The following is a 20,177-nucleotide window of genomic DNA, read 5'->3' on the forward strand; positions in this document are numbered from 1 at the left end:
AAAGTTTTCCATCTGTGAGGCCGACGCATTTGCGCACATTTCGGGGAAACTGTGTTTACGATGTCTTTGTTGTTGTGGATTTCAACAGTGATTGAGTGGCTTCTCTGTTACGGGCCGTGCGTGGAAGCCCCGCCCACTTCATCTAGTCGAGTGCAGCTCGTAGCTTTCCTCCTCAAACCTTTCATACGATCGACCTCATAACGTCTGCCGTTTCCTCTGACCTGAATTAAGAGTAATGGAAGGAGACATGCAGATCTGAAAGACGTCGAGAAGAGAAGAGACAGTTTGGAGCTTGTCACTGTATAATGATGGCCTTTATTAAAAAGGGTCAAAAGAAGACTTACATTTCAACATTCAGGTTTGACCTGAAGTCCTCAGCAGCGTTGGATGTGCCGAGGAGAACAGAAAACGGAACCAAGATCTGTCTGAAATCAGGGAAATCAGGTATTTTTTCACCACCAATACCATCTTTTTAAAGAGATATTCAGGTAATGTTCCTTGCCAAGGTGTTTAAGATGATTTATCAAACTCTCTCCTGCTTACAGAGGCTGCTTTTTTCAAATAAAACACTACAGTACATATTGCAAAATGTTATTAGAATTTAAAATAATTTCATTTAGTAATTTATTGCTGTGATCGAAGTTGAATATTCAGCATCATTACTCCAGTCTTCAGTGTCATATACTGAAATATACAATATACCGAGAAACATTATCATTGTGGAAAACGTCATATTTTTGACTGGTACCCTTAAATAAAAAGTCAAAAGAACAACATTTATTTGAAATAGGGGTGTTTGGTAACGATTTAAATGTTTTGCTGTCTCTTTTGATTAACGGGGCTGCGCATACAACAAATATATTTTACCTGAATGCGCTGCTTCGATATTTGTGCAATTAAAATAACGCATTATTAAACTTTTTCAAACAGAAACTGCTGACACAAGGAAAAAATCTCCTAAAATTTCCCTGGACACAGAAAAGAAGAGATATGGCATGTATCTTAAGTTACAAACACACACACGCGCACTAGTATCGGTAGATTAATGATGAAATAATTACAAAAAATAAGAGAATCCTACTATTTAACAAATAATATAGGAATGTTCATGTCTTAAATGTGTACACTCCTGATGCCTTTTAAATAGAAATGCACTTTTAAGAGGTTAAACTTTATTGTGGGATTGGAAACAGATTTCTATAAATTGAATTCAGACGGTCATTATGCCTGCAGCCAATCACACAAGCCGTCTGTGTCTGCTAGCCAATCATACGCTACATTTCATTAAACGTTGAAACTTTGAGTCCCGATGAGCTATGTCTATATGAACAAGCCTTTTTGGATTTCACCAGTTTAATGTGAGTTTCACTGCAGACGTTACACACAAAAGAGTGAGAGTGAGAGTGAGAGTGAGAGAGAGTGTGCGTGTGTGTGTGTGTGTGTGAGACAGAGAGAGAGAGAGAGAGAGAGAGAGAGAGAGAGAGAGAGAGAGAGAGAGAGAGAGAGAGAGAGAGAGAGAGAGAGAGAGAGAGAGAGAGAGAGAGAGAGAGAGAGAGAGAGAGAGAGAGAGAGAGAGAGAGAGAGAGAGAGAGAGAGAGAGAGAGAGAGAGAGACAGAGAGAGAGAGAGAGAGAGAGAGAGAGAGATTTGCAAGTTCTCAGTTTTGCCTTAAGATGTTAATGTGTTACTAATAATTCAAAGTTGACTTATTTTCTTTTAACACAGCATTATAAAAATCTATATTCTGAATTATAGATTCAAAGAACAGCCGCTGAATCTATCTTCAGAACAAAACAATTTCACTTTACTTGACATAAAAAAGCTTCTAGACTTTCAAGTTCTAAAATTGCAAAAGCTTAATTCAAGTAATTCACAAAACTACACTGTAATACTAAAATAACACTGATGCTATAAACTAATTGTGTAATTCTCAAACTGAGCTAAACACTGAAACAGACATGAAGCGCATGAAGGCGGAGGCTCCGTGTTGTTGTTAAAGACGTTTTTGTTCTCCAGGTGCAGTAGCTGAGTTTCTGGATCCCCAGCAGCAGGTTGTAGTTTGTGTTGGAGGAACCGCTCGACTGCTCTGTCGCTTCAGAAGCTCCGGGCCTGTGGCTTCCTGCTGGATTCATGACACTGAAAAGGTCTGAGCCGTTCACGGAGCTTTAGCCGAACATGCATTTAATTGATGTGATTCTCCACACCTGTGTTAACTTGAGAACCGCCACAAAACTCTTGCTTGAAATGCATTTGGAAGGGCCTTGTTTGACCTTTTAGTGTGGATGGTTTTAGGTTGTGTTGGAAGGGCCGCGAGTGCGTGTGACGAACACCAGCAGTAGCAGCAGCCTGGTTCTCTCTGACGTTCTTCCTGTAGATGTGGGAAATTATTCCCTCTTTGTTCGGACCCGAGGAGGCACCGCTCACTGGACCGTAAGCCTCTGTGTCATTGGTAAGATCTGAAGTACTCTAATCGATCTATATCAATGTTGGTGGCATGACAACAAATCAACAAATTGTTCTCTGTATAACTGTTTTTTTGTTTTTTTTTTTATATATATATATATATATAATTTTAGGGGTTTTAATGAATGTGAATATTTCTATTAATCTTTCTTTTTTTAATATTTTTTTCAGTATTTATTTTTAAGTTAACGTGTATATGCACACACACACACACACACAACTATTAAAATTAAGTACTGAAAATGGAAGATAATAGAAAAATTCAAATTGATTTATATAAATTTATGTATGTGTGCATATGTAAGCAAATGTATTTTTGGGTGTGATTTAATTGCTTGACTAATATAATTTATATACACACACACATACCTGTATACACTATGTATTATAACTTTTTTTTGTCCCTCTTGTCATTTTCCATCATCTTTTTAAATTGAACTTCTCGATAATCTTGCTTCTCATTTACTTTTTGTGTTTCTCTTCAGATCATCCGGACCCCCCAGCCTCGTGTCCGTTCGTGTCCCACCTGACCTGCACATCTCTGGTCCTGTCCTGGTCTGGGCCGTGTTTTGACGGAGGTTCTGCCATCACGGGCTACGTGGTGGAGTTTCAGAGACTGGACCAAACCGAGCCCGGAGACTGGACTGAGCTCATCAACCAGTGTCCGAACACCTCGTATCGGGTCCGCTCTGGTCTCGACCCGCAGGGAAAGTATCGCTTCAGGGTGCGAGCCTGTAACACGGCGGGAGTCAGTGACCCCAGCGAGGAGTCCGACTGCATTCAGATGAACACTGCAGGTAGTCAAACTCTTAAACCACTGTTAGGTCATGGTCTTCATGTTTCTCTAGTAAATACAGCACATGTAGTGTGTACAGTATACAAATTATGCATGCAGTGAATATAGGAGAGCAAATTTATTTGTATTGCATATTTAAAATGTATTAAATTATTTAAAAAATTTAACCAACATTACATTAAATGTGTGAATTAAGATTTAAATTATAAATGCTAGTTTTACTAAGAATTTTAAAGGTAAATATTAACATTTTAAAAATAATGTATATGTGTTCTGTAATTAAATAATGTGTAGTTAAAATGATACAAATTCGTGGTTTATTTACAAAATTTAAAATAGATTTTGAGCTAATATTAAAAATACTTTACACAAATTATTAAAGTATTATTTTAAAGAAAAAAAGAACTTGTGTATATAGAATGCTAGTTTTTTTTCCAAAGCCAGTAATTTTCAAGCAAGAAATTAAAGCGAGATTAATGTTACAGGTGAGACGCAACAGGAAGTGACCTCGTATGTGGAGGTTGTGCCCGACACCACACACAAAGCCAGGGATCATTACAATGTCCACGAAAAACTGGGAGTGTGAGTATCAGCCATCTCGTAAATCGAGTCTAGAGTTGATCATTTATTGTAACCGGCTGCCTTGTATCTCCGCAGTGGGAAGTTTGGAGAGGTGTACAGGATGACCCATAAGCAAACGGGCCGGGTGTATGCTGGAAAGTTCTACCGGGCCCGTGTCTCCAGAGAGAAAACGGCAGCGCGTCAAGAAATCAACCTGATGAAGGAAATCCATCACCCGAAGCTGGTGCAGTGTCTCGCAGCCTACGACACCCCGTCTGAGATCGTCATGATTCTTGAGTAGTGAGTGTATATATATATATATAATCCACGTCTCTTTAAAGTGACTCTATATACACACACACACACACACACTCCTCTTCCATCCATTAACTTCATTTTAATTTAAGAATGCCGATGTTAAGGAAAATATCAGACCAGGCTTTTAAAAAATTTAAAGGCTAGAATGCTCCTCATAATGAGCATGTTTTCATTAAGAATTAAGCTTTATAGTGGTCTATCTGTAACTTCAAGTTCTTATCTGCCAAATTTTTTTTTTTTTTAATTAAAAAGTCACTAAGCTTTTAAAGTGCCCCTTTATTGAAAGGTTCATACTTTGTTTTTGGGTTGACATGCATATTGGAGGCACTTTAAATCCAAACTTCTGTGTAAAAATGAAGCCAACGTGCCCTTCTAACCCATAAATGCTCTGCCTCGTTGAAGCATTGCAGGTGGCGAGCTGTTTGAACGGATAGTGGATGAGAACTTCGAGCACACAGAACCCAACAGCGTGAACTACATGCGTCAGATCCTGGAAGGAATCCAGTACATCCACCGCAAACGCATCGTTCACCTCGACCTGAAGCCGGAGAACATCGTCTGTGTGAACGGCGCTGGGTCGCTCATCAAGATCATCGACTTCGGATTGGCCTGCAAACTCGGTGAGCGATTTTTCATTTTCAAAAAGCGAGTGCAAAGTACAAAAAAACCCCCAAAAACCTGACTTTATTCGCATTTCAATAAATCTAGATGCACTGCAGTACATTCATCCCGGTCTGATTTCAGTGGGTCATGTCGGGTTGTGGTTGGGGAAAAGCCACATGAGATGTCCTTTTGAGCATTCCCACTGAATCCGAATCAGACTCCCGGATGTTAAAGTTTTAAATTCCAGAACCGGCTCGCCACACTGATGGCAGGTTCTGAACAGTCCCGTCAACCTGGATTTATTGACCGTCCATTTTTTTTCGTTCCGATCTACTGTTCCTCTTGTCGCCGAAATGGGATCTGAAGCGGCATCAGACAAAGATCTCATGGCGTTTAAACGTTCCTCCAATCGCAGGGCGGTCCGTGCGAGTTCATCCTACGAGACAAAACAACAATCAGTGACCAGTTTGGACTTTCGACTGAAATTAAAGACGTATTTAATGCTCGAATATTTCCATAGATTAATTACACCGAAAGAGTTGGATTGAATAGTGAAGGAAAGACGACTGGCAAGTGTCCAGCTTTCATTCTTTAGTTAGATCACTTTTACTCGGCTGTCCGTTTTGACCAACCTTTCTTTCCTCCCAGTGCACTGCGCCGTCTTCCTCTGGAGCTGTGCCGTTCTCCATCGTACCGTTTTGCTCCTCTGTGTAACCCATCCTGACATCTGGGTCAAATCCATCCTCTATTAGTCGTTCAGGCTTTGGTTCTTTATCCTACATGAGTGACACGGCCATATAGTTAAGTATTTCGTAGAATTTATGGCAAAAATAAAATGGGAGAAATGTAAAAAATTGGATCGGAAACTCTAAAGCGGCACGTACAGCTGAAAATAACTACTTGCAGAATAATGTGGGAGGAAAAAAAAAAACATTTCATAGACGTGCTGCATTGAAAAGTACCGTAGTAATGGAGAAAAACGTGTGACGTGCGAGCACTTACTGGTTGATATGGCTGAAAGGGAGGAAGATCATAGCAGATCCCAAGGACCTCAACGTTTGTGGGCTGGGGATCTGGACTCGGCACGGATTCAGAGTCTGACTGGGAGTCCCATCTGGGCTGAGGGGAATCCCTCAGAGTCTCCTATGACGATTTGTTTGAGATTTTAGTAAGTTGCATCCGATACGGTGTAAACCAAATGCGTGAACGGTTGATTAGAATTACTATAAAAACATGCGCGCGATCTTTACCTGAATGCACATACCTCGGTTTTTGTTGTAGATGCGAATGCTGATTTCCGGGGTCTTCCTCTCTTTCTCTGAGACTTCTCTTGCGAAAGATGCCCACCACACACCCTTAAGAAACAAAAAATAAAAAGCATGAAAGTTGCAATAAGCGAACTAGTCAAAACCTTAAGTTCCAGATTGAATTGAATTTTTATTAGAGATGTCTTAATGAAAACGTCTGTGTGGAAAGTAAAATGTCTGGGTTTTCTAGAATACGATTTTAATATTTATTACACTGGAAAGGGAGTATAGTTCCTAATAATATCAGCCTTATTTTGTTTCCTGCCGGTCTTGGTGCATGATATAACTACAGCAAAGCCTTTGGTCAATTTTGAACACGATGCTACTGGTCTAATTGGATCCAATGGTCTATGCTAAGCTATGCTAAAAGGGCTGAATGGATTCCAAAACTCAACTTTATTAACTAGTATTAGTTGGATAATCAGCCCATTTACAAAAGCTGTTCCTTTAAACTAGCATCACATGACTAACTGCACCTTATTAAACGCGCGTAATTCAAATGCTTGTATTTTATATACTCGCGCTAAGATGATTTTGCCAAAAGATGTTGATCTCTGAAAGCACAAAACAAACATACCCTAACGGGGCCCCGCCCCCTTTTTATTATCCGCTATGCATGTCGATAAAGTCATCCTTTACGTCCCCCAAAAGCACCTTTTTCATGAACAACTGAACGACAGTCTAAGTAGTTAAATCGCATGCAGTTGACAAGATTAGGAGATTTAAAGCGATCAATAAAACGGGGGATCACGTGAAACGACGCGTTTGCACGCTCCATATGCATCTAAGGTGTGGAAATCAATATGCCTTTTTCATATGTGAAGCGAAGCGAACCAAAATAGGATTGCAAATGAACAAACACATCCGAGCAAAAGTTACTCGCCTGTCAAGAAGAAACAAAGCAACATCGGCGTCCGATTCTAGGCCGTCCCGCTCCTTGAGTTCTCTCCAGCGCTGGAAAGCCGGGTCCTGGCTCTTGCCTGATCGTAACCCTTCTTTTTAATGATTTGTTCCACCGAAATTCTCTTCTTTTTCCTTTTATTATCCGCCATCTCGAACTATACTCTCCGCTAACATCCGACCTGCACCGTGTGCACGGTCTCTTCTCCCTGTGTTTACTAGACACGCCCCTTACCGCTGATTGGTTCCAAGAGTTTTGACATTCACTCCGTCACCGTAGTAACTTTTTTTTTTTCTTTGTAAATCCAAAATGTACACGATGATTCCATTTTACAAGTGTTTTTTTTTTTTTGGCTTATCCAGAATCACTACGGTACACCTAATAACGTTTTAGACTCGGACTATTTTAGACTGGTTCTGTTAGGAACTGCTGCGGAGTAGCCCAGCACCTGCGTGATTCGCCATAGACATAAACAGAGAGAAGTAGCTCCGGTCGGTTAAGTGTTCTTCCGCAAGCGCATAATTCCTTACCTGTCCAGCAGATAACAAGCAACCTCCGCGTCGTTCTTCATGCCCTTCTCCGCTTTCAGCGCTTTCCATCTGGAATAAGCCACGCCGATGTTTACTCTGTTTTTCTGCCTCAGCCTGTCTCTTTCTCTCTTCTTAACGTCGGACTTCCTTCGCTTCTTTGGCAGAGTTTGAAGCTCTGCGGTTAGCGCGTAACAGTGATCCATTTCCTCTTCTGAATAAGAGTCCTGGCTGATCGGTGATGTATCACTCAAAGTCTCCTGTAACGACCAATCTCTTGTAAACTACACATTTGTAACGCATCATAACATCGAGGGATCGTTAAAATGGTTTTAAAACAAAAAAAAGTGCATGCCTTTTTGGTAAATAAATATCAGGCACGGCTGTATTCGTAAAAGCTCGTCGTGCCTTTCCCTGATCTGCTCTGAGATCGTCTTGTGAAAAATGTTCACCGCACCACTTCATATGCCTGAAGTAGCGAAGAGAGAACGTAATATTCCGATAAATATTAAGCCAAGGCTTCACTGCAAAGCTCGCGAACGCACTCTTACGCAATTTTTTCTTTAAGTTCTTGCATCCTGGAAATGCACGCTCGTGCACCATTTTAGGAACGAACCAGGATCCAAAGCAAAACGCTGAAAGAAACGCACGACACTCGCACAGAACATCCCCGTTCTTCTGCTGTAAATAACCAGCGAAGCACTTCCAGGATCAACATCTCGAGCGGCGGCGACTACCACGTTTTTAAAGTGCGTTTCCGCCACCTACTGTACCGGAGAGCTTTTGACTTCAAAGAGAAAGCGTGCAAACTACCTGGCCAGATTTTAAATGGTTAAGAAAACGCCAAGTAAATGAGCTATCAATCTAGAAAAGCCTAAACGGTGCATTTTAGTCTACACCATAAACTTCACGCCAAAAAAATTTAATCAGACACCTATACAGTTTTTGTGGTGACTCGCAATACTATTTTGGATTTTATTCTCTAATGTTATTAATCACTGTATGGTCCAGGGATTATTTTTAAGGATGTACTGTTTGAGTATTTGTACTGTTTGTATCTTGATGAATAATAATAACAATAATAATAATAATAATAATAATAATAATAATAATAATAATAATAATAATAATAATAATATATAGTAATATTTTAATTTTTACTACTTGCAAAATATTCACTGCAGTAATTCCAATCATCAATTAGTTTTTTTAAATTTATTATTTAAAGTACATCCAAAGTGCAGTTATCAACATTTGAAGTGGATCAAAAAAGTTGTCCTAAGATAGAATGAATTTTGGCTTGTATTTAGGATAATATATTTTTTTTTAATATTTTATAAAACTAATTTCAATTTTATTTATATATATATATATATATATATATATATATTTTATTTTTATATATAAAAATTCAATTTTACACTGGCATTACATAAAACTTAATGAATTAAGTCCCAAAGTTTACACGCCGGTCTGTTATTACTGTAAAGACACGCCCCTAGACATGACGCTGTACAAAACGAGACGTGATTGGTTACTTTTCCTGTCTGTCAAAAAGGTTTCAAATCCCATACTTTTTGCTGCCAGACTGAAGGTCTGAAGACTAACGTTACTATCATTATAACAGAAGCACACAATGTCACTTACACTCCGTGGTGAACGCGCCCCGGAGATCGGCGGGACTGGAGGATGAAGCACGGGGCGGGAGATGGTCGGTTCGGCGCCGCTGACCAGTAACAGAGGATTGTCAGTGAATCCCATTTGTCTCCGGTGAAAGTTTGCAAAACTATCGGGTGTAAAATGTTCACTGCAGAGGCGGGTGTTGCTGGTGATCCTCGGTTCTCCGTTAAGGTGGCCCTTTACGAAACGAATCCACCTCTTCCTGATATCGTCGTCTTTAGGAAATTTGAATAAAGTAGCCGAACTGTTCTGTAAATTATCACAACCAGGAAACATGCATTTACGTGATGCAGGCATAGCTAACATTAGCTAGAAAACCCTAGCTTTGGGAATCCGCTGTAGTTATTCTGTGGATTACTTCTGCGGGTTACAAACAAACTGGGCAGGTGCACACCGCCACCTACTGTACTGGAGGATCACTAGGAAGATTTTATATTTTATGTAGACCGCTGTATTTAAAGAATCTCATTGCTGTAATTGTTCTATTATATTCTCCCTTTTGAAATATTGCATAATGTAAACGCCTACAGCTTGCATTTCTTTTATAAGATCACCTCTTTTAATTAATTTTAATTAATAATAATAATAATAATAATAATAATTATTATTATTATTATAAATTTGTTATAACAAACATATATTATTATATTTTTAAAAATAAATACATTATTTATACAGTCGATCAAGACCATTCTGTCATTTGAGACAGATTTTAGGCCACTTGTAAAAATCCTTTTTTTTTTTTTTTTTTTTTTTTTTTTTTTTTTTAATTTTGTACTGCTGATAAATGATCACATCTTGGAATTTCAGTTCATAAATGGGGCTAACAAATTAACACCGTAAAACTGTCCAGCTTCGTATGAAATGCAAAACTCACTTTTCACACTGACGACATTTTTAATGCACATTTTCTATACATTTATAGAGTATAGAATAAAAGCTGTGAATTGTTTTGGCGTTTTCAGAGGCTGGTAAACGTCTGATGGTCTTGCATGGGACTCCAGAGTTTGTGGCCCCGGAGGTCGTCAACTACGAGCCTGTAGATCTGGCCACCGACATGTGGAGCATCGGAGTCATCTGCTACATCCTGTAAGCGGTTTATGGATGCCACCTTGATTCTGTTGACCCATGTGCTTTTTGCTCCATTAATGCCTTTTCTCTTCCATCGTTTCCAGACTGAGTGGCGAGTCTCCTTTTCAGGGAAACAACGATGCGGAGACCTTGGCTCTGGTTACGGCCGCGCAGTGGGAGTTTGATCCTGAGAGTTTCGATGAGATCACAGATGAGGCCAAAGATTTCATCAGCGGCCTGCTTAGGAAGGATAAGAGGTGAAGCATAGTCACGTCATCCACGTTTTACTGTATTCTGCCAAGGATCTGCAACAATTGTTTTAGTATATTTGACGTAATTCTATTAGTGATGGGCAATGATTAATTGCGGTTAATCACTTCTAATAAATGAATAGACATGCATATTTTAATGTATTTATAGTCATAACTTGTATATCTAATATCAACACAATTTCTTATATACATGCATTTATATTTTTCTTTCTCTCTTCTATCTTTACACACAATCAAGATTGTTTGACAAATAATTTATAATTATGCACAGTACACACACTTATTTGTATGCAATTAATTTATTAGTCATTGCCCAGCACATTTTTAATTTTCTTTCCCCGTTTTTAATTGTAGTTATTTCACTGTAATATTTTGATTTGTAATGTTCACTCGAGTCATGTTTTTAATCAGTTGATAATTTCCAGTGCAGAATGGAAGCATGCAAGCATCATATTCTACTCTACATATGAACGTTTTAATTTTTACACTCCTAGAACGAGGCTATCTTGCGAGAAAGCATTGGCTCATCCCTGGATAGCCTTATTTGACGACTCAAACTCCAGATCAACCAAATCCCTAAATAAAGAGAAGATGAGAAGGTTCCTGGCCCGACAGAAATGGAAGGTATGGACATTAGGAGGGTATCTTCTGGTTTTATATAAAGATGTCCGATGGTTTTTACGGATTAAAGTTCCTGTGCTTTTTTGGTAAACTGCATATCGGTTTTATCCTGCAGAAAACCGGAAAAGCATTGCTCGCGCTGACAAGGATGGCTCGCTGGAGCAAATCTGACGGACAGCTGTCTCCCATTTCTGTAGACGGTATGACTCGTAAGAACATGTTCGCCCAACAAATAGTGTTCAAAGCTATTATATTATCTCAGGATGATTGATTTGATGATTGACTTTCTCATGGTGTCGCTGTGTTTCCAGCCAATGCTCTGGGGAAAGAGGCCGAACGAGCTGTGGCATCTCTGGAAAATCAGTTGTGGAGTGAACCCCGATTCCATCAAGCCCTGCACGACCTGACTGAGAGCAGCGGAGCCATGGTGAACCTGGCCTGTACGATACAAGGTACCTCTGTCGGAAATTAAACCGCTGCATCCGAACACGATCCCCCTGCGGTATACGTTGGCGGTCGGACCGCAATTCACTGAAGTGCCCTCCGTTTGCAGGATATCCCGACCCTGAGGTGGTCTGGCTGTTCGACGAAGCCCCGCTGGAGAAGAACGGACGGGTTCAGATGAATTACGATCAGAACGGCACTTGCACGCTCACCCTCGCTCGAGTACAACCGGGGGACTCTGGGATCTACAAATGCTGTGCGTCCAACAGCCTGGGGCAGGCGCTGAGCTCGGCCAGACTCACAGTGCAGCTCTAGAACGCACATCTGCAACGCCAAGCTTGAAGGACAAACGTGCAAAGGTTCACCGTTTCTGAATTGTTGGTTTTTAAATTGCAAAGTTAGTTTTAATTCTATAATTTTTGCTGTGAAGTTTTAGCCGCCATTTACTAATTTTGAGCATTGCTCCCCCGGCTTTGATTCTGCCTAATTTAAGAGTTTTTAAGAGTTTAATTTATGCGTGTATGTATGAAGATTAAGTGCATTAAAGTTTTATGAAATGTGTTTGTTTTTTATTTTTAACTGGTAACTTAAAACAACTTTGATTACATCAAATTTGCATTCGATCACTGACCGTTTGGTCTATTATGGGTTAATCTGACATTCATTTTAAACTTTGGTCTTCAGGAGGCACAATATTAGACTAACAACCATCTCTTTCAGCATAAATCTACACCGCTATAAAACTCTAAGCCTTTTCCACTGAAAACTACGGTTACAAAAATCCATAAATGGCAGTGCGACAGAGTTATGATAACATTTCTGATGATAGGCACAAAGAAAAAATGGTAAACCGCAAGCTGCGGGTCTATTAAAAGTGCTTGGTGTTTTCTGTCCCAAACCTCTTCCTCCACAAGAGAAGAGCCGCATAAGAACTGATACTGGCTCACTTGTTTTATGAAGGTTACAAACGTTTGATGCAACAAATGGTAAATGATTATTTTTCTTTTGAAACTGTCATTTCGGTTCTGAAACATCACTCAACTATTTGACTAAATTCTGTTAAAATCTGCTTGTATTCGTATTGAGGTCTGTCTCAGGGTGAAGATCCGGTTTCTTCTCGTCTCGTCTGAATCCGCTGCTGTAATAAAGTCCAAGCTTTTAACACCTGAGGAAACACATGGACCGGTGATTAGCTGCGTGTTTTGAGGTTAATAAAGCCCGATCGTGTGTGTGTGTGTGCGCACCTGTCTCTGAGTAACGTCAGGTTCCCACAGCGTGCACAGCACTACGTTGGCATGTTCTATCAGCTTTGCATTTGGCCACTGGCTCTTCAGTCTCCTCACAGCGTCTTCCTCCTTCACACCGTCTCGCTGAATTATACGCTTCACTGCCTGAGAAAAGTTACAACATCTACAAGACTGTTCTGTATACAGTAAGGCATAAAGGTCTTTGATTATTAGTGACATTTTTCATTTTATTTGTATATGTGTGTGTGTGTGTGTGTGTGTGTATATATATATGACATATTAAATTGCTCAAAAGAAACAGAAATTTAATGTTTCAAATGCATACGTTACATACAGAAATTAACACTCATTCAGTAAAAATTGGTACTGTCAAACAATCGCATCCAAAGTAAACGTTTTTTACATGTGTGTACTGTGTATATTTATGTATATATAACGCACACATGTATTTATTTTAGAAAAAATTTAGATGTAATTTATATTATAAACACATTTAATATATGGATATAGATAAATAGTCAAAATATGTGGGTAGTTTATGTATCAATGTGTCCTATGTGAGTATTTATATATACATAAGTACACATAGAACATACAGTCTTTACTAGTAAAAATATTAGTAGTTTATTTAAAATTAACTTTAAGCAAACCAAATGTTTCCACAAAAATAATAAGCAGCACTATTTAACATTGATGATATGAAATGTTTCTTGAGCAGAAAATCAGCATATTAGGTTTTCTGAAGGATCATGAGAAATTGAAAATGTAGTTTTGTAAAACGGGAATTAATGAAACTTAAATATATTCAAATAGAAAACAGCTGTTTTAAATTGTAATAATATTTCACAATTTTACTGTATTTTTTTTTAGCAAATAAATGCAGCCCTTGTGAGCATAAGAGACTTCTTTCAACAACAATGAAAACCTAAAATATTTCATATATATCAGGTTCAAATTTTTTTCAAATTTTCAAAAAGTTCTAATTTTGAATCCCAGAATGTGGTCTCAAACTTTTCAACCTTTAGAAAACCCTGTTATGTCCATATTAAAGCTTGAATACCTCTTCCTCCGGGACGGTTGCCACCCAAACCTCATGCGCCAAATATGTCCATCCCGCCTCGAGCAACACAGCCGCATCCACCACGCAGACACGCTTGCCTGAAACCAGGAAGTGAGAATCAATCGCGATCAAAACCGAAAAGCCTCAGCGAGAGCACGAGAAATGCTTCACCCTGTTCTTTCGCTCGCTCTATTCTTTTCTTCACCAGCAGAGCGATCTCAGGCCACACGATGTCCGTCAGAGCTTTCAGGCGCTCCTGAAAACACACACAAACGCAATACCCACGGGACTGAACGAACGCGCTCCGCAAACGAATCGCGTTCGCCCGCCGAGTGAAATTACCTGGTTTCCGAACACTTTTCCGCCCAGCGCTCGTCTGTTGACGCTCTTATCCTCGTTAAGAACATCTGGCGGCAAAAGAGAAGCGAACGCGCTTTTCACAAACTGCATATAAACCACGTTCATTCGGTGGCTGTAAACATACCTGGGCCGAACTCCCGGACGACCTTCTGATAAGCCGATGTTCCTGGCAGATAAGCCTCGTGGCCGAGCTGGTCGCAGTCGATCCTCGCGGCGCCGAGACCCTCCAGTCTGTGCGCTATAGAGCTCTTTCCCGAGCCGCTGCCCCCCGTCAGACCGATCACATACGGATCCAGAGGAAGATCCGGCTGCGGCTGCAAACAAAAGAAGGGCAAACCGAACCGATACTAAGAGCTCTGCCTTTATGTGGAGGAAATCAGAGTAACACTCAATGCCCCGGTTTCATAAACAGGGCTAAGCCTAAACCAGGATTAGGTCATATTTAAGTCATTTTTATAAACATGCTTAGAAAAAGGCATTTCTGGTGTGCTCCACTTTTTTTTTAGAAATAGGCTCATTCTCCAACTCCTCCATAGTAAATAAGCTGAGTTTTACTGTTTTTTAATCCGTTCAGCCGATCTCCGGGTCTGGTGATAGCACTTTTAGCATAGCTTAGCATAGATCATTGAATCCAATTAGACCAGTAGCATCACACTCAAAAATGACCAAGGAGTTTCGATATTTTTCCTATTTAAAACGTGACTCTTCTGTAGTTATATTGTATACTAAGACCAGCGGAAATTATGCTGGAATGAGATTATAGTTCCTAATCATATCGGCCTAGAAAATCCCAACTTTTCATTTTTTCCGCCAGTTTTACTACTGGTCTAATTGGATTCGATGATCTATGCTAAGCTATGCTAAAAGTGCTATCTGGAGATCGCCTGAATAGATTTAAAAACTCAGTTAAAATGTTGATGAAACTATACAATATCTAACATTACATATGATATGTTTGGAGTCAGTAAGATTTCCACAAATATATGACGTAGCACAACCGTTTTCAATAATACGAAATGTTACAGCAATGATTTCTGAAGGATCTTTTGACACTGAAGACTGGAGTAATGATGCTAAAAATTCAGTTTTATATTATAGGAACGAGTTATGTTTTCATATACATTTAAATAGGAAACTAGCTTTTAGCAATAGCTTTTCACAATATCACTGTTTTTATGGTATTTTTGATCAAACAAATACTCCCACATGAAAAAATACTACAGTAATTTATAGTAGTGTTTTCGAAGCATACTATAGAAAATAGCTGAAAATCGTCTGTGCAACGATTCGTCCTGAATAAAAACACACTACTCACCAAGTCCTCTTAGTTTAGAAAAGATGCATAAATAAAAGCGAATCCATGACGTATTGATCAACAGACGAAGAGCATTATGTGAAGTATGTGATAGCTGTAAGTGCTAGTGAGTGGGATGTTCGTACAGATGGAGGTTTGAGCAGCGTTCCCAGCAATCTCGTTCTCAGGCTGGAGGAGCTGATCTTCTCCTCCTCGATGTCAGCATGATGGGCGTCCTTCAACAGCTGGATCTCGTACAGAACCAGCTCAGCCAATCCCTGCACGGAAAACAGCACTTAGTCACGTACCATAAAGAAATTACTGACTGAATGCACGGACAACAGCGAAGTCCAAACCAGCACACGTGGATGATGAAGGTCAAAGTTCACCGGTTTCTAGTTTATGGTTTACTGAGGATCAAACATTTGAGAGGTGACAAAAAAATTCACACTGAACTGCCAGAGCCGAAAGCTTTCAGATATAAGCTTCATAATCAATATACTTAAATTATATTATTATTTTTAGTGCTGTGTATATATATATATATATATATATATATATATATATATATATATATATATATATATATATATAATTTTTTTATGTATCACATGCATTTACATGTAAATACTTAAAAAATATATACTGTGTGTTTTAATATATACATAATAAATACAGTACAAAGACACATATTATATAAAGAAAAAATGTAATTAATCACTATTATTTGTTTGACAGCACCAATTATTTAATACACTACTGTTCGAATGTTTGGAGTTGGTAATTGTGTTGGTCTTTTATGCTCATTTATTTGCATTTATTTGATCAAAAATACAAGAAAACTGTAATATTATAAGAGCAGTTTTAAATAACCGTTTTCTTTTTTAATATATTATAAGATCTAATTCAATCTTGTGATGCAAAGCTGAATTTTCAGCATCATTACTCCAGTGTCGCACGACCCTTCAGAAATCATTCTAATATGCAGATTTGCCGTTCAAGAAACATTTATAATTATTATTAATGTTCGAAGCAGATTAGCTGCTTTATATTTTTGTGAAATCAAGCAATTTTTTTCGATGTACAAAATTTAAAAGAACAGCTTTTCTGTAACATTCTGAATGTATTCACAGCCACTTTTGATCAATTGAATGCATACATGCTTCATAAAAGCATCAATTCTGACCCTAAACCGTTGAACAGTAATGTATGTTTGTTTTATTTTCACAAATGCATTTTGAGCTACTGTATATCAAGGTTGCGGTTCTCTGGTCTAACGATAAAAGATTTTTATAGGCACTGGATAACAACAAATAACGTTCTCACATTTTCCACACGCTTCCTGTTGACAGCTTCACCCCCTTTCCTCGTCTCCTCGCTGACCACAATGCACTGCAGCTCAGGGTCGCTTATGGAGGGCCCGAAGGGGTCGGAGAGAGGAACGATTTGGTACTTGAGCGATGGTTTTACGTCGTTGAGAAAGTCGCGGAGCTTCTGCACACGCTGATCGTACGGCTCTATTAACTCCTTCAACACCTTATCTACACAAAAATCAAGACACGTTTAAGAAATCCCTAGAAAATGAGCTTTTTTTCCAGGTCACACTGTTTTGTCATATTATCAAGCGGTTTATCGCAACGATAACTACGGTGGTGAAACATCTCAAACATTACTAGACATTCATCCAGATGCTAAATAACCACCATAAAGCCTTTTTGGAGCTGCTTCGAACAGATTTGGGGAAATTTAGTATTATGTTGGATGCTCTGCAGTGAATGGGTGCCGTCAGAGTTAAACGTCACGATAACCCACACCACTCCAGTCCATCAGTTAATGTCTTGTGAAGCAAAAATCTCCATGTTTGGCTAAAATACGAGTTCATAATCTATAATTCTGCTTTCTCCAGTGAAAGCAAAATGTCTTGATGTATTGTTTCTTACAAACATCTTTCTGTGTCTCCAGATGTTAACTGGTGTGGATCATCAGTTTTTATCAACTCTCATTCTGACGGCACCCATTCACTGCCGAGCAATGGCAATTCAATGAAGAAGCACAACCATCTGCATCTTGGATGGCTACATTTTCACTTTTGAGCAAACTGTTCCTTTAAAGATTCTGAGGGTCTCCACTTACTTTTGAGTAGTTCCTGGTCACACACACCAATGACAAAGCGCCTGTTGGCCATCAGACAGGAAATGTTCAGCAGGGTCTTGTGGGCGCCATGCAGACGGTCAAAAGTGCCGCCAACAACCACATCACCGAACGTCTCTAAAGGCTTTAACAATGTGCCTCTTCCTCCTCTATCATCTTCTTCCTCGACCTCTTTCAGTCGGGGGTACAAAAGCACCGAAGACAGGCTCGGTTTGCAGACGTAGCAGTGACCCGCGTACTTCTGCAAGCACTGGGTGACCAGCGAGGACTGGCCCGAATCCTGGATGGGGAAGTCTGTGAGCACCACTTCCGGCGAATGGGACAGCGTCTGCGGGGCGGGAAAAGGGCCGACGTTTCCGCTCAACGCCGCTGATTGGGCACGGACATTGCTGAGCAGCACTCTGACATCGAGGTGCGCGCAGATGTCCGCGGCGTTGCTGTAAAGGCGGGAGATGAGAGCGCAGAGATCCACCACGGGGGGGATGTAGGCGGGCCTCACCTGCCCGCCCGTGCCCAGGTTGAGGCCGGGGTGCAGATGGACGTAAAGCGTGCGCTCGACCACCTGGGCGGCAGACGAGAGGACGGGAGCGATGCGGAGAGGAAGGACGTGCAACGGAGACGTGAGGACCAGGATACCGGTGCTGAACATAGACATGATGGACAGCTGATGGCGCCTTTATGATCTGAGGAGCTGAAAGACATGATACAGATTAGTGCCGTCAAGCGATTAATCGCATCCAAAAGAAGTTTTTGTTTACGTGATATAGCGTGTGCATTGTGTACATTTATCATGCACACGTTTTTCTTAAATATATACATGCATGTGTGTGTATTAATATATAGAAAATAAATGTGTACAGTACACATACTTTTATCTTAAAGGAACACTACTCTATTTTTGAAAATAGGCTCATTTTCCAACTCCCCTAGAATTAAAAGTTTGAGTTTTACCGTTTTCGAAACCATTCAGCCAATCTTTGGCGGTGGCACTTTTATCTACTTTTGGGAACCATGGGTACAGCAGGCGCAATGATATAACGCAGTGCCTGAAAATAGTCCCCAGCATTTTCAGGTGCTGCGTGATATCACCGCGCCTGCTGTATCCATGTTACGGTAATAAAAATTCCTTGATTATTACGCTGGAATGAGAGCATAGCTGGTTTTAATACGTGATGTAACTACAGAAGAGTCACATTTGAAATAGGAAAAATATCTAAAGGTCATTTCTGAGCGTGATGCTAACGGTCTAATTAGATTCAATGATCTATGCTAAGCTACAGCTAAAAGTGCTAGACCCAGAGATCGGCTGAATGGATTAGAAAACAGTAAAACTCAACTGTTTAACACTAGGTGTCGGAAAATGAGCCTATTTTCAAAAATAGTGGAGTGTTCGTTTAACTAGGATTAATCGTGATTAATTGGCAGCACTAATACAGATCTGATTATAACATAAATAAAATAATACATTACTTATGCAGTTTGTGCAAAAACCTGTGAAAATACAACATTTGAATTCAGCCTACAATACAACAGCAAACTAATAAAAGTAATAAATATGCAATTGTGTATGTTGGACTATTATTTGCATGAAACATTGCAACTTTAAACTGTTTTAAGGCTGAATATTTCCTACCTTATACTGTTATTTTGGAATAATAAATAAAATCAATATAAAATTCAGCTATTATATGTATGACACAAATTTTGATTAATTCAATTAAAAATATTAGAACAATTGTCACAATAATTAGAATCACGGAGACTTTGATTAATTCAATAAAACCTGGCAAAATTCGAACAACAACAAAAAAAAAGAACCTTTAAAAATTAAACAAAAAGGAACCTTTAAACATACCGCTCTATAAGTAATATAAATAAAACTTGACTAAAATGACAATAATAATTAGAATAGAACAGAACAGAAATTAATAGACATGTCGCTCTCAATCGTGGAATTCTGATTAGAATCTCTTAAAGATTTTGTATTAAACCGAAAATAATAGAACATGCGAATTTCATCCACACACAAGGAGATACATTCAGTAACTTCACTGAATTATCTAATAACTTACTGTAGCTACAGACTTTGAGCATTTGTTGATCTCTTATATTTATCCATAAATGATTCCAGATTAGTGTAAAAACAACACAGTTGATCCGGAACAACACACTGTAACACCAGACTACTTCAGCGCAACCTACCTGAGGGTATTCTGCCGATCAGGGTGTTAAGAAATGCTAAATGTGGAATAAAATCGCAGAAGACAACTGTCTGGTATCAGACTTCGTCATAATGACTATATAAAAGACTAATGTTTTGCTCAGCAGAGCTAACTCATGTCCAGTTGACCTAGACGGCCATGTGCTGGAATACTGACTGATGATTGGCTGATAGCGAGAGTTCCTACCTTAATGAATTATGGGAAATGTAGTTTATAGCTGCTGTGAATTCCTCCGTCCTTTTAAAGTCATTATATGTCGCCAAACACGAACATTTCTCAT

At 39.3% G+C, this 20,177-nt stretch overlaps 3 protein-coding genes across 6 annotated transcripts; 1 reads left to right on the forward strand and 2 right to left on the reverse strand.

Annotated features, from left to right (window-relative positions):
- The first annotated feature begins 167 nt into the window (after positions 1-167).
- LOC122329746 (myosin light chain kinase, smooth muscle-like) lies at positions 168-12,124 on the forward strand. Of its 2 annotated transcripts, XM_043226294.1 has the most exons (14): positions 168-444; positions 931-993; positions 2,016-2,143; positions 2,292-2,448; positions 2,948-3,259; positions 3,744-3,840; positions 3,916-4,119; positions 4,540-4,757; positions 10,121-10,244; positions 10,331-10,483; positions 10,993-11,122; positions 11,235-11,319; positions 11,431-11,571; positions 11,673-12,124. In XM_043226294.1, exons 1-14 carry the CDS (start codon positions 306-308, stop codon positions 11,876-11,878), a joined length of 2,157 nt encoding a protein of 718 aa, XP_043082229.1. In that variant the 5' UTR covers positions 168-305; the 3' UTR covers positions 11,879-12,124. The 2 variants fall into 2 exon arrangements, with proteins under 2 accessions (XP_043082229.1, XP_043082230.1); XM_043226295.1 differs by lacking the exon at positions 931-993 and having other exon boundaries at positions 169-444.
- si:ch211-40k21.5 (uncharacterized protein LOC100332117 homolog) lies at positions 4,803-9,539 on the reverse strand. 2 transcript variants are annotated; one of them, XM_043226321.1, is made up of 6 exons: positions 9,123-9,539; positions 7,479-7,735; positions 6,005-6,095; positions 5,743-5,883; positions 5,373-5,516; positions 4,803-5,176 (listed from the first exon to the last, which is right to left on the reverse strand). In XM_043226321.1, exons 1-6 carry the CDS (start codon positions 9,459-9,461, stop codon positions 4,886-4,888), a joined length of 1,263 nt encoding a protein of 420 aa, XP_043082256.1. In that variant the 5' UTR covers positions 9,462-9,539; the 3' UTR covers positions 4,803-4,885. The 2 variants fall into 2 exon arrangements, with proteins under 2 accessions (XP_043082256.1, XP_043082257.1); XM_043226322.1 differs by lacking the exon at positions 9,123-9,539 and adding an exon at positions 7,831-8,549.
- coasy (CoA synthase) lies at positions 12,111-20,041 on the reverse strand. 2 transcript variants are annotated; one of them, XM_043226304.1, is made up of 10 exons: positions 19,878-20,041; positions 17,658-18,366; positions 16,851-17,065; positions 15,671-15,802; positions 14,355-14,544; positions 14,213-14,277; positions 14,042-14,126; positions 13,871-13,968; positions 12,808-12,954; positions 12,111-12,728 (listed from the first exon to the last, which is right to left on the reverse strand). In XM_043226304.1, the coding sequence occupies exons 2-10, from the start codon at positions 18,328-18,330 to the stop codon at positions 12,657-12,659; spliced, it is 1,677 nt and encodes a 558-aa protein (XP_043082239.1). In that variant the 5' UTR covers positions 18,331-18,366; positions 19,878-20,041; the 3' UTR covers positions 12,111-12,656. The 2 variants fall into 2 exon arrangements, with proteins under 2 accessions (XP_043082239.1, XP_043082240.1); XM_043226305.1 differs by lacking the exons at positions 14,042-14,126; positions 14,213-14,277.
- Positions 20,042-20,177: the final 136 nt, after the last annotated feature.

Source organism: Puntigrus tetrazona, chromosome 24 (assembly GCF_018831695.1).
Source record: "Puntigrus tetrazona isolate hp1 chromosome 24, ASM1883169v1, whole genome shotgun sequence".
Taxonomy (NCBI): Eukaryota; Metazoa; Chordata; class Actinopteri; order Cypriniformes; family Cyprinidae; genus Puntigrus; species Puntigrus tetrazona.